The 12433-nt window shown below is 45.5% G+C and overlaps 1 protein-coding gene across 2 annotated transcripts; it reads left to right on the top strand.

The window, feature by feature from the left end:
- Positions 1-387: 387 nt before the first annotated feature.
- On the top strand, positions 388-12386 carry NUP54 (nucleoporin 54). Of its 2 annotated transcripts, XM_066318295.1 has the most exons (13): positions 388-563; positions 2082-2243; positions 4166-4249; positions 4343-4486; positions 5136-5365; positions 7499-7686; positions 8013-8209; positions 9021-9075; positions 9644-9737; positions 10203-10310; positions 10669-10788; positions 11117-11227; positions 11564-12386. In XM_066318295.1, the coding sequence occupies exons 1-13, from the start codon at positions 512-514 to the stop codon at positions 11690-11692; spliced, it is 1674 nt and encodes a 557-aa protein (XP_066174392.1). In that variant the 5' UTR covers positions 388-511; the 3' UTR covers positions 11693-12386. The 2 variants fall into 2 exon arrangements, with proteins under 2 accessions (XP_066174392.1, XP_066174391.1); XM_066318294.1 differs by lacking the exon at positions 2082-2243.
- Positions 12387-12433: the final 47 nt, after the last annotated feature.

The following is a 12433-nucleotide window of genomic DNA, read 5'->3' as shown; positions in this document are numbered from 1 at the left end:
CCTGGCTGCCCGCCAAGTCCTGCAGCAGAGACACACAAAGTAACGGGGTAACGGGGGCGCCGCGGTCCCAACGTTGGGGAATCCAGGGAATGCCCCAGAGCGGATGCAGGGAAGGGGAGACCGTCTGTTGGGGTGAGCTCAGGCTCAGCTCCCAGCGACCTCGAGCTGAGAATATTTTCCTTCGCGCGAGCCTTTATAATCCCTGTTTAGCGCAAAGTAGGACATTTTCCCCCGATACTCGGGGAAGAGCTGTTTGGCTCTATTCTCCCTTTTTTCCCCGTGTCCCCTGGGACATTACGCCTCTCCTGGCCCCCCTCCCGCTGCCCGCAGTGGTACAGCCCGCTGGCGCGCACCGACCGCGTCACCACGCGCCGCCTGCGCCACCCGGAAGCGCTTTGGCGGCGGCGGAAAAGCGGCGCGTGCGGCCGGTTTTGTTCTTGGCCGGACCCGCCGCGGGGGCTCGTAAGCGCCTCCCGCGGGGGCCTCCGCTCGCCGTCCCACCATTGGCCCCATGGCCTTCAATTTCAGCGCCACGGCAGGAGCCGGGGCCGCCAACCCGACCGGTGAGAGCGGGGAGAGCGGGACGCGGAGGGGCGGGGCGGGGGAAACCGAGCAGCGGGCAGCGCGTGCCCCCCCGCCAATGAGAATAGCGGCGGCCTTCAGAGGGCCGCGCGTGCCCCCCAGCCAATGAGGCTCGCGGCCCCCTCACTAATGAGAACGGCGGCGGCCGGCAGCGCGTGCCCCCTCTACCAGTGGGGATGGCGGCCGCTTCAGGGACCCGCGCGTGTTCCCCCGCCAATGGGAGTCGCGGTCCCCTCAGGGAGCCGCACCTGCCCCCCCCCCCTCCCCCCCGCCAATGAGAACGGCGGCGGCGGCCCGCGCGTGCCCTGCGGCCAATGGGAGCGGCGGTGGCCGGCAGCGTGTGCCCCCCGGCCAATGGGAGCCGCGGCCGCCTCAGAGGCGCCGTCCCGCGTTCCGCCCGGCCTATGGCGGCCCCGGGAGTTGCCTTTGAGGCGCTTGTGTTGAGGTGGTGCAGGTCTCTTGGATCAGCATTTTGCTTGCAATAATGTCGTTATTTTGATGAGATGCCCTTGGAAGTTCACTTTTAAGCAAGGTAAAACACAGAGGGTTAACTTGTAAAGAAGACCTTTTTCCCTCTTTTGTCACTGTCAGTCATGGCGAAGTGTTAAGACAGAGCTTTCCTTACCCTAACTTAGTAAAATAATGAATTATTGGCTCCAAGCAAGTCCTTTGGACAGGACTTATCTTTACTGTAGTTAACCTAAATCTTACTGTCTCTTCCACTCTGGGGCTTTTGCACACACTTTCTGAAAGAGTGTGTGGCCCCATCTGAAAGTAAAAAAGTCACCGTGTGCTGCCTGTACGCTGTGCCTGTACACTCACAGACCAATATGAGAGGGAAATCTGGGATCACGCCTTAGGACTTCCGATTGTCTGTCCAGCATGAATCAGTTTCAGCTGCATCCCGGGGTGCTGGATGCATCAGTAAATCCAGCAAGGCTGAGGTGGGCAGATTTTGGCAGTAAAACTTGGATAAGTCCACCCTGGAGAAGCTGAGGCTTGTCTGCTTCCTCAGCTGCTGGAGCTGTGCTTCGTGGTTGTTCTGTTGTCATGTATCTGAGTGTATTATTTGTATGAGGATGATTTATTCTTGCCTTCCTGATAGTTTATGAATTAATTTTGCTATTATCTGTTACATTTAACACAGATGCAGCTGTATCGAGCAGTCTTAGGCTGTTAAAAATTACTCTTAATGTGAATATTGAATCATAGAGATGGTTTCATTTACGGCTTTGAAATAAGGTGGGGAAATGCTGCTGCTTTATGTGCAGTATAATTGAAAAAGAAGGTCCTTACTGCAGCAGTTTGTGGAGCTTTTAACTGTCCTCCTTATGTCTGATAAATAATGTTTAATGCCAGTTAATACCTTTTACTCTTGTTTCTAACTATGCCTGCCTTGCCCATGGGGATGGAAAAATGCTTCAGCTTTTCTTTCCTGGGACCTGCCTTTCACTGAGAACTAATGTTGGTGTGCTCTTTCTCTGCTTCCCACTCGTCAGGATTTGGTGGGCTTGAAACTGCAAACTCCACTGCCAGTGGGTTTAATTTTGGGGGTTTCGGATTAACTGCTAATCCCGCGGTGAATTTTAATATTGGGAATTTCGGTGTTTCCACTACCTCAACTCCACCGTTCAATTTTGGTAACAGTCTGGCAAGTGCAGGTAGATAATGCGTAAATATGTGTTCTGTGGTAAATGTTACCAGCAGGGGTCCAAGAATTACATCCCTCACTGGGAATCTGTGTCCACTACTAATGCTCATATCCAGTGAAGACTGGCAATAAAAGCTCTGGAAACGGAATGGGTTGGAGAGCCATAGGCTTGGAGGGGTTTTGCCTGTTAAATTGTCAAGGAATAGCTTTTGAGGAAAAATAACCCTGTAGCCAAAAGTCCCAGAAAGGGGAATGAATTCAGGTGATCCCGAGCAATCCCAGAGCTGGTCTCTGTGCCATGTTTCCTGACATGAGATTCTTGGACTACTGCAGTCATGTTTTCATCTTCCCTCATGTCTCCTCATTGACCTTGAGTTGGCTGTCATGAATGCACCACACCTCCATAGTTTCTGTGGAGAAACAAATTGTATACGACCAGCACAAAGTCAGAGCCCAGCTGTGACCTGTTCCCCAAAAGCCACCGTGCATCCCAAAACCACCCTGCCCCAGCTTTCTGGAGGGAAGCCCCGTGGAGATCCATCCATCAGATCTGAGCAATCAGTTGATGTAATTTCACCTGAAGTGTTCCCCATTCTCTATGAAAACACTGGACTGGATGGATTCCTAATGCTTTTGTTGGTGTGCAATTAGCCCGGGGGGTCCTGTTGCTGCTGCTCGTATAGGAATCCCATCCATCCCACGGTGTCAGCACCTCTCATCTGTCCAGTGCACTCTAGAGATACCATTGGGGTTTATTTGCTGTGAACACTCTTGGGCTGGATTTCTTTGGCTTCATTTCAGCTGCTCCAGAAGAAACCGTGGATAGTCCATTTGAAATTTAATTTGTACCCTCAGGTCCCTTTTCAAGAAAGGATGACTAAATTTGCTGTGAGTACAAAGGTGCCTAAAAATGGTGTCATCTGCTGGTGCTCCTGTCAGGGTGTCCTACTCGCTGGCAGGACTGGAACATGGGTGTTACAGGGAACAATTGCTTGTGCCCACCCACATTAAGATGTTGGTGAATGGAGATATAAAATGCAATTGCTTATCACCTTTGATTTATGCTTTTCATTTTGTTTGTGGACAGGAGGACTGTGAGTGTAATAGATCTAAAGGATCTTTTTTTTTTCTATTGTCATGTGAGTTAGGAGAGGCAGCATCTTTGTGACAAATCCTTTGTAGCAGACTGTCTTTTCTCATTTGAAGACGTGTAAAAGCAGCATGAAGCACAGAGACCTTGGTTTCCCAGGCAGGTCAGTGCTCCACAGGCTGCACCTTGGGCCAGCCTGTTGGCACCACTGGAGCTCAGGCGCTCACTTAGGTCTTCTCCTGCTGGCCAGTGACTGCTTTTCCTGAAAATCTGTGGAAGGCTGATTGCTTTTGCATCCATCTTCCTATACTAGTGGTTGAACCTCCAAATGAGATGTAACGGTGAGGATCATTGGGAAACAGGACTTTAAAAAAAAGAGGACCCTGTAGAATCTTACATGTAAATTTTGCCTGTAAGCACAGAACCTGTGTGTACCTGGCCTCAGCCTTTGATTTGTTTCCTGAGGTTAGGACTATTTGTGAAGTTCACAAAACATCAGGTTGCTTATTCCTGAGAAAGAATCTAAGAAACAGTACTGTTAGTTGTGTCTATCACTAGGGAAAGCACATCCCCTGGTAAAGGAACGAGATGTCAGTTGACTGCTGCCTTTCTGTTTGCTTTCTTGACACACCATACAAGTGCTGGCTTTGTGGTCTGTTTCCGCCCCCATTTACTTGGGCGGTGAAATCGTTCCCCATGCTCAGTGTGACCTACATGCTTGTGCCATGTGCCATCCGTCTGTCAGCACTGTTTCCATAATGCCAAGGCGCACGGTTGGTTGTGCTGCTGTGCCCAGCTCCAGGGGCCGTGTGCCGTGCCTGACCGTGGTCTGTGTTCCACAGGGGCCTTTGGAGGCTTTGGCACCACCACCACCACTGCGGCTCCAGCCTTCAGCTTCTCTGCTCCTACCAACACTGGCACCAGCGGTAAGGGACTGCCTTTAGAACAAATGCAGGAGGGCTTTGGATTACATGGCTGCTGTGCTCTTTTTCTCAATAATCATTTACTTGTTTCCCCAGGACTCTTTGGTGCTACCCAGAACAAAGGCTTTGGATTTGGTACCAGTTTTGGCACAGGAACAGGAACTGGCTTGGGTAGTGGGTTGGGAACTGGGCTAGGCTTTGGAGGCTTTGGAACCCAGCAGCAGCAGCAGCAGCAGACCAGTGAGTATGGCCTTTGGATTTACCCATCCCTTAGCAGTGAAAGCGCAAGACTGACACCTTCAGTTTACTTGGGTAGTGAGACAGTTACAGGTGTATTGTAACAGGAGGCTGTTACACTCAAACCCCTAAACTAGAGCTCAAGCAAGTCCCTGAGCTTCACTCTTGAGCTTCCAACAGTATTTACCCCTTTGGTTTAATGCTGGTAGAAACTGTAGTTAGAGCCTTGATGTTGCAGTCACAGCATTACAAGAAGGGGGAGGAAAAAGGCTTTGAGGTTAATTTAAATGGGAACTGGATAATAAGCACCTTCAGGCTCTGAGTCTACTGAATTTGTAACAGCTAGCCTGCCTCTCAGATTTAGATATTGAAGGTGCCAGATGATGACATGGATCAGTACAGATGTCTCATTTAAAACAAACAAACAAGATTTCTTCTAATGTAGCATTCAGGAACTTAGGTTGTAGGTGAAGAATGGCTGTAAAAAGACACTTAAGAAACATGATCTGAGTTTAATTCATTCATTTATTTGGTGTTTTTATTTTGCTTCTCAGAATATGACAAGAAGTGATGCCCATGATAGGCAGATGGTGGGTGATGGTGGGGTCACAGTTGGTCAAGGAGTTCATTTGTTTCTCTTCATCCTACCCAGCGTTAGGCAGCGGGTTGTTCAACCAGCCTGCCCAGACCCCTGCTCAGTCCAACCAGCTCATCAACACAGCCAGCGCCCTCTCAGCCCCAACACTGCTGGGAGATGAGAGGGATGCCATTCTGGCCAAATGGAACCAGCTCCAGGCCTTCTGGGGCACGGGCAAAGGATACTTCAACAGTAATATCGCTCCGGTGGAGTTCACGCAGGAAAACCCCTTCTGCAGGTTTAAGGTATGGCATTGTTCAGCTGCCCACAGAGGGCACCGATGCCCTTAATCTGCTGAGTCTGAGCATCTCATAGGTGTTAAATCAGATTTTGTCCTTGGTAAGAGTATTCTGAAACAGTATTTTTCCAGGTAATCTGCACAATTCTGTTGCATACTCATTAAAAGGTTTGAAGATGCTGGAAATCTGGGTGGTGTGGAGGGACTCTAGATAATGAGCCCAGATGTGGATCATAAAAGTAACACTTTCATGTACTAGCATTCAGGTCAGTGTGTGTGTGTACTTGGAACAGATCTGTGGAAATTAATTTTAGTGTGTATCTGTGTACGTTACAATAAGACAGAAACAATTAAAAATTACCTTCTTGTCTGAAAGAAACTGTGAACATTTGGAGTAAGAACTTCATGGTCTTTCTTCATTGCTTTGTCCAGATTAAAATAGCCCTCTATGAACTTGGCCTGTGCCAGATTTAAAATCCACCAGCCTTCCACCTTCTTGTGCCTTTATCCTTGCCAGTGCTCATGCTGACTCCATTCTGTGTATGGAATCATCAGCAGTTCCAGATCTTGCTTCTCATGCCAACAAAGAATTTGTGGCTCTCCATCCTCCGCAAATCCCGTACCTGCTGACTGTCTTGCTAAGCGTGGAGCTTGTAAGGGGATTTGGGGCAGGCGTGGTGATACTCTCCTTCCCTGAGCTGATCCTTTAGAGTGCGAACTTTGTGCCCTGAATGTAGGTTAATAATTCATGAAGTCTAGTGTTGATTATGCACTTTATGAGACTTCCATAGAATTCTTGCAGCAACTGTGCCTGCCTAACAAGTGTTTGGCTTTGCTGCATCACCATTTTTAGTGATACCTTGAACAATTTGTTAGCAATGAACCTGAAAGCTTATTTTCTTGTAAAGTTATTGTCTGAAATTGCTTTAATGGTTTCTGAGCTTTTTTGAAATTGTCCAGTGTAAGTTGTGTGATGCAAAATCAGTTATTTTAGAATTTCATTTGCCAAAAAGAAGAGTTTTCGGCTTAGACAATGCCAGATACTAGGTTTACTCTTGTCCCTTTGACTGGAGTGTTTCTAATGCCATGAATTCACATGCCTTAAGTGAAATACTGACAAGTTTCATCTGTGCCGCCAGTGGAACATGCCTGCAAAAACAGGGGAGAAAGGTGACACAGGGATAGGAACAAAGCTTCTTAAGTTAGTTTGGTTATTGCCTCTGGTAACATCTGGCATCAGGTAAGAAAAAAGAATTACATGAAGGGTTCCACAGGAATCCACTTGTACACAATTCCAGCTCTAGGGCACATAAGAAGCATGCAGCTCCAGACCAAGAAATGCATGGTGCTAAGGTACATGTTACAGGCTGTTATTTGAAGGACCACAGTAAAGTAAAAACAATCTGTTCTAGTTTGAAAATACTCTGTTACGTAAAGAGATCGTGGAAGAGTTATTTATTTAAAACAGATATACCAGAGGTGTCATGTGCTTAAAAACAAATTCTTCCTTAGCTATCACTGTTGTGCTCCATGACAGGATGGCTGGTTTTGCAAGGCTCACCATGGCAGGGGATTGCCCTCTGGTGACAAAACCAGACTCCTGGGCATGTCCTCAATTCAATTCTGTCTTCAGCTGAACTTGCACGAGGGGAAAGGTGCAGGTCACCCACCCACATGCAGTGTCAGGGCCTCACAAAGGCCCTGCTGTCCACCCTGTCACCGATGCTGTGTTGAGGGGACAGCTGATAGGCAAGAGGAGGTGAAAGCTGCCACTCTGCTTTTGCTTGTAATAAAGTCTGATCCTCTGGTTCCATTTGCAATTTGGAAAAAGGGTCAGTTTGTATAATGTTCCTGATTGCTGTCTGCTCTGCTATGTTGGCAACTCCTCTGATGGGAAAAGGATACCTAAGAACTTTTTGTAAAAATCCAAGCTGTTTCAAAAGCTGCTCTACTGATGGCTGTTTGAGAGAATGATTTAAAAGGGGATTGATTTTATGTTTCTGCAGCTGTGAATACATTATGAGTTACATTTTGAGCCACTTGTTCTAAAAATGGAGGGATTTAGCCCCTCCCCTTCGTGCCACAAGGATAATGCTTTTGCTAAGTAACGTACCTTCATTTTTCATTTATTCCTTGGCAGGCTGTGGGTTACAGTTTAATGCCCAACAACAAAGATGAAGATGGCCTCGTGGTCTTGGTGTTTAACAGAAAAGAAGCAGATATTCGAAGCCAGCAGCAGCAGCTCGTAGAATCACTACACAAAATTTTGGGAGGAAACCAGACCCTTACTGTCAATGTTGAAGGTGTTAAAACGATGCCAGATGATCAGTACGTGAACTTCCCACAGTACTATGGCATTAAGTCCAGTACCTGTCCAGAGATTTTAGGTTATTCTTAATGCAGTACTGGTATCACCATAAAATATGGTTGTTAAAACTCGGGAGAGCAGACAATGTAGTGGTATTTACAGCTTTTCTCTCCCTTGCTGCATTAAACCCTGCAGCTACTGGTACTTTACATCTCGCTTAGCTAAAGGGAGTTAAAAGTCAGCTGGGAGAAGTGATAGCTTGGATTTTGGGTGGTTCTGTATTTTCTTAGCTCCTGTGTGCTGCTGGCCTTTTCCTGCCTGACATTCTGCATTTTGCCTGGCTCAGGACAGAAGTGATCATTTACGTTGTGGAGCGCTCTCCCAACGGCACCTCGAGGAGAGTCCCCGCAACGACCCTCTACGCCCACTTTGAGCAAGCCAACATCAAATCATCCCTGCAACAGCTGGGGGTCAGCCTGTCTATGGCCAGGACAGAGCTGTCCCCAGCGCAAGTCAAGCAGCTCCTGCAGAACCCTCCTGCCGGTGCGTGGGCTGGACCTTTTGGGCTCTCCGGGAAAAAAGCAGGCGTCAGCCTGCTGGAAAACACCTGTGAAAAGAATAAGAGGAAAAAAAAGTTAAATATCAGAATAATCATGTCCTGTACTCACTTGCTAGTTTTCAGATGGGTCTCTTAGCTTGCCTTTGTGGCCACAGACAGTGCACGTAGAGCTTTGTTCTAGGTTAGTTAAGGGCAGTTCATGTCATTTGATTAGGTGATTTACCTTTGTGTCTACAGCTTTTGTATATGTCTCTGTTTAGGATATGAAAAGTTATGAAATCTGGATTGGAAAAGGCACTGGGCCTAGTCTTGCAGAAAAGTCAAAGCTAACTCCTACTGGGATTATTTTGCCATCTGATTTGGTACTTTGATCACATAATTACTGATTTTTTAAAATATTAGTTTGTGTCACACAATAAGCAACTTGAAAAGTACAGATGACCCAAGTGTGGGATATAGTGGGAGTACTAGGAATTTCTCCTTTTAAAGTATAGGTTATCCAATGGGAGCACCTATGGATTATTCCTTTCCCCTGCTTTCAAACCTGCAGGAGTGCTTGACAGCCTTTGACAGGGTCTGAATTTACTGCCCCTGCTAAGGCTCAGGACTTTTAAAGAACTACCCTAGTTTAATCAACCTTAATTTGTGTAACAGGCATATGTAACAGGGTTAGCATAGTTCTTAGGGATTGTGTATTTCACAGCATATTTTCCTGGTTAGCAGCTGTAACATCTCTCTATTCAGATACCCATGTTAAAAATCCATTTTTTTTTTTTTTTTTTTTTTTCCCCTTAGGTGTTGATCCTATTATATGGGAACAAGCCAAAGTTGATAATCCTGATCCTGATAAGTAAGTCCAATAGTCTGTCCAAGTATTGAAGTATTGCAACAAGGCTTGGAAAGGGGAGGAAGAGGTAATAATTGCATAGTACCCTTCAGGTAACTTGCAAGAAAGTTACTTGAGTACAACTTGGCCAAGTGCTGATCCCCTTGAAAGCAGTGAAGGTTACTGGAAGTGCCTGTCTTAATCCCTTTACCCATTTAGATGCTTAGGAGCTGATAGGATAAAGAGTCTTACTTGGCTTCCTTGGAGGTGTGGTGTCCTCCTTTACATGGATTAGTTATTGTGACTTATTTTTGCAACTGTTACAGTTTATTTCTCTTCATTGCTTCAGGTGATGCACCTTTGTACCCTCCATTTGTTACAGATAAATTGGGCTGGTGTCTTTATGAAAAAGGAACAGGTTGTTGGGAATAATGAGGACTCTAGAGCTTAGCAAAAGAAGATACAGTTATGTATTAATTTATAGAAGACCAGCATAATCTGTAACCTTGTATTAGATTCTGTTCATAATTACTAATGCTTACCATATGTTCAGTATAAAAACATGCTGTAAGAAATATTTGTATTCTCATAGACTTATTCCTGTGCCAATGGTGGGTTTCAAGGAACTGCTGAGAAGATTGAAGGTCCAGGATCAGATGACCAAACAGCATCAAACTCGATTAGATGTAAGGTTGCTCATCTTTATTGTGACTTGCTGTTGACAAAGGATGTGCTATTAAGTGCACCTGTCCCTGTGTGTTCAAAACTGAAATGTGAACCATGTTCTTAATACATTCCTTAAATAGATCTTCTGCCCAAAAATGAGCAGTGTGGTTTAGCTCTCATTTGTTTTAGGTTCAAGCCTACTGTTTTGTTGTAATCCACACCAGCTCCAGTAAGTTGTATTGGCATGGATTTTTAAATTTGGGCAACCAATTTTCCAGTGCCTTCTGAAAATCCCAGTTGTGTATGAAAATAAACACAAAGCAGAACAGTAGAGGTAGAAGAAAGCTTTCTAAAATTGTCTGGGTCAAGGACACCAAGTCTCTTGGCAGTGTAGTGTCATGAAACTGCCAGTTTTAAGTGAGGCCTCACATGTTATGTTTTCAAAAACTTCTCTGACTTCCAACTGACTCCCATCTCCTCTGCAGATAATATCAGAAGATATCAGTGAGCTGCAGAAAAACCAAACGACAACTATGGCAAAAATTGCACAGTACAAAAGGAAGCTGATGGCGCTTTCGCACAGAACTTTGCAGGTAACAGAGATAATCCAAGTAAGTCCTTTGACACAGTCTAGTGCCACAAGCAGTCTCAGAGGGAAGGAGAATCTGTTCCATCTTGTGCAGGCCAGTGCTGAAAATTATTCTGACTCCAGTTAACAGGTGTTCATTTAAGTAGCAGGCAGAACTTTCAGGGAAAGCTTCAGGTCTGCCATACTTGGGATCTCTTACCCAAAGCCAAAGGATTATCCTGAGGTCCTAGAGCAGCAGACCAAATGACACAACAAATCTAGTAAAAAACAGGCTGAAGGAAGGGCAAAAGATGTGGATGGTCTGGTGGGGAGAGAGGGATGATCAAGTTTTCTCTACTGACCATCAAAGGCTTCTTCTGTAGGTGCTGATAAAGCAGGAGATCCAAAGGAAAAGCGGTTACGCCATTCAAGCAGATGAGGAACAGCTTCGTGTACAGTTGGATACAATTCAGTGTGAACTTAATGCACCCACGCAGTTCAAGGTGAGTGGCTGACAATTTGGCTAACAACTCTGGGGTTTCCTCACTAAAAACATCTCCGTTTTCCAAACCACATATATTGGTTGTGGGAGGCTTTCAGTCTAGGAGTGTGAGTAGGTTGCAGCATCATGCTCTTCACTGAATAGGTATTTCAGTAGTTTTGAGATCTTGGAAATACTGGAGTGGCTTACCCTTTGCATGTCTTCCAGAACATCTGAAAAATGATTGAGCAGCAATGCTTCCAGCCCTGGAGACTCAAGGAATGGTAGATACTGCAGCTCTGCCAGCTGTAAATGAGTTATGTTTGATTTAAGCCTGTTCATCTTCTCAGGGCAGACTGAATGAGCTCATGTCCCAGATCAGGATGCAGAACCACTTTGGAGCAGTGCGGGCTGAAGAGCGCTATTACATAGATGCAGACCTCTTAAGGGAAATCAAGCAAGTAAGTATTACTGGGTGGAATCCTGGCCTGCTCTTTGAACTTCATCATTTAAGCCACACACACACACTGACTGGATCTAGAATGTCATGTTCTTGCCTTGTTGGATGAAGTCATCCTTTTAACTGGTCTCTCAGTGCCAGGGCACCAAGCTATTGTATAAAATCACTCTGTGGAGATAGGCAGTTAGTACAGAAAATACTGTTATTCCTTCCTCAAAGAAATGATGCCAGACTTAGCAATGTGCTAATGCCATCAGTCATGACACTTCTGAGGAATATTACCTAATAAGTGTGTGAAGCTGAGCAATACTCACACTGATTTCTGAACTGTCTGCAGCACCTGAAGCAGCAGCAAGAAGGGCTGAGTCACCTAATCAGCATCATCAAGGATGACTTGGAGGACATCAAGCTAATAGAACATGGGCTGAACGAGAGCATTCCCATCCGAGGGGGAGTCTTCAGTTGACTGGTGGAGGTTTACACAGAACATGGTAGTCGGGTTCATGGCTCACCTTCCAAGGCTAAAACTGTTGAGGTAAAATAAAACACATATCTTGTAGGAGCAAAATGGTACTTTGTCTGTTACTTTTAGAATTAGCAAAGCCTCTTCTAAGCTTTTAAAATTGACCTTTGGAAGGTTTATAATTTATAAAGCTGTATATGCTTTAACAAAAGAAGGAAAACTGAATCTGTTCAGATACCATTTTACTATAAAACTATATGTACTATTGTACATTTTTTCTTTTTTTTTTTTTCTTCTTTTTTTACAACAGCATTGTCCTAAAAATGCAGTCCTGAGGGGATTGTTTCACTAATGACTTGGTTTGTGGAAAGCTTAGCCCGCTTCTGTGTTTCTGTCAGAACAATCAAGTAGCACCATTGTGTAAACAGCTAATTTAAATCATTACAGAGATTTTGTTGCTGTAACTTCATTGTTCTCTGCAATACCAGTTGATTACTGGGGCAAGCTGCAGAAAGTTCATGTTTCCAATTTCTGTCCTTCCTTTGGACTGCAAGAATCTGAAGGTGTGTTTTGATCACTTTACGTTTGTGAATTATACAAAGCCTTGCTGCCCTCTAAGTAACAGAATGTCTGGACGTTGTCTTTAGCCTTTTTTTAATTGCCCAAGAGTAATAAATTCAGTCTGACTTTGTAACAAGTGGTGTGTTGTGTTGGCTCTCAGTGACATCAGCAAAGCGGTGACAC

Source organism: Sylvia atricapilla, chromosome 4 (genome assembly GCF_009819655.1).
Source record: "Sylvia atricapilla isolate bSylAtr1 chromosome 4, bSylAtr1.pri, whole genome shotgun sequence".
NCBI classification, from domain to species: Eukaryota; Metazoa; Chordata; class Aves; order Passeriformes; family Sylviidae; genus Sylvia; species Sylvia atricapilla.
Note: the sequence above shows the minus strand (reverse complement) of the source record. Positions and strands in the feature narration are given on the sequence as shown.

Excerpts from the sequence above, each read along its gene's own strand:
- NUP54 (XM_066318295.1), top strand. The coding sequence starts at position 512 with ATGGCCTTCAATTTCAGCGCCACGGCAGGAGCCGGGGCCGCCAACCCG. Across the intron at positions 4,487-5,135 it reads GCAGCAGCAGCAGCAGACCA|CGTTAGGCAGCGGGTTGTTC; the intron begins GTGAGTATGGCC and ends CATCCTACCCAG. Across the intron at positions 11,228-11,563 it reads TCTTAAGGGAAATCAAGCAA|CACCTGAAGCAGCAGCAAGA; the intron begins GTAAGTATTACT and ends AACTGTCTGCAG.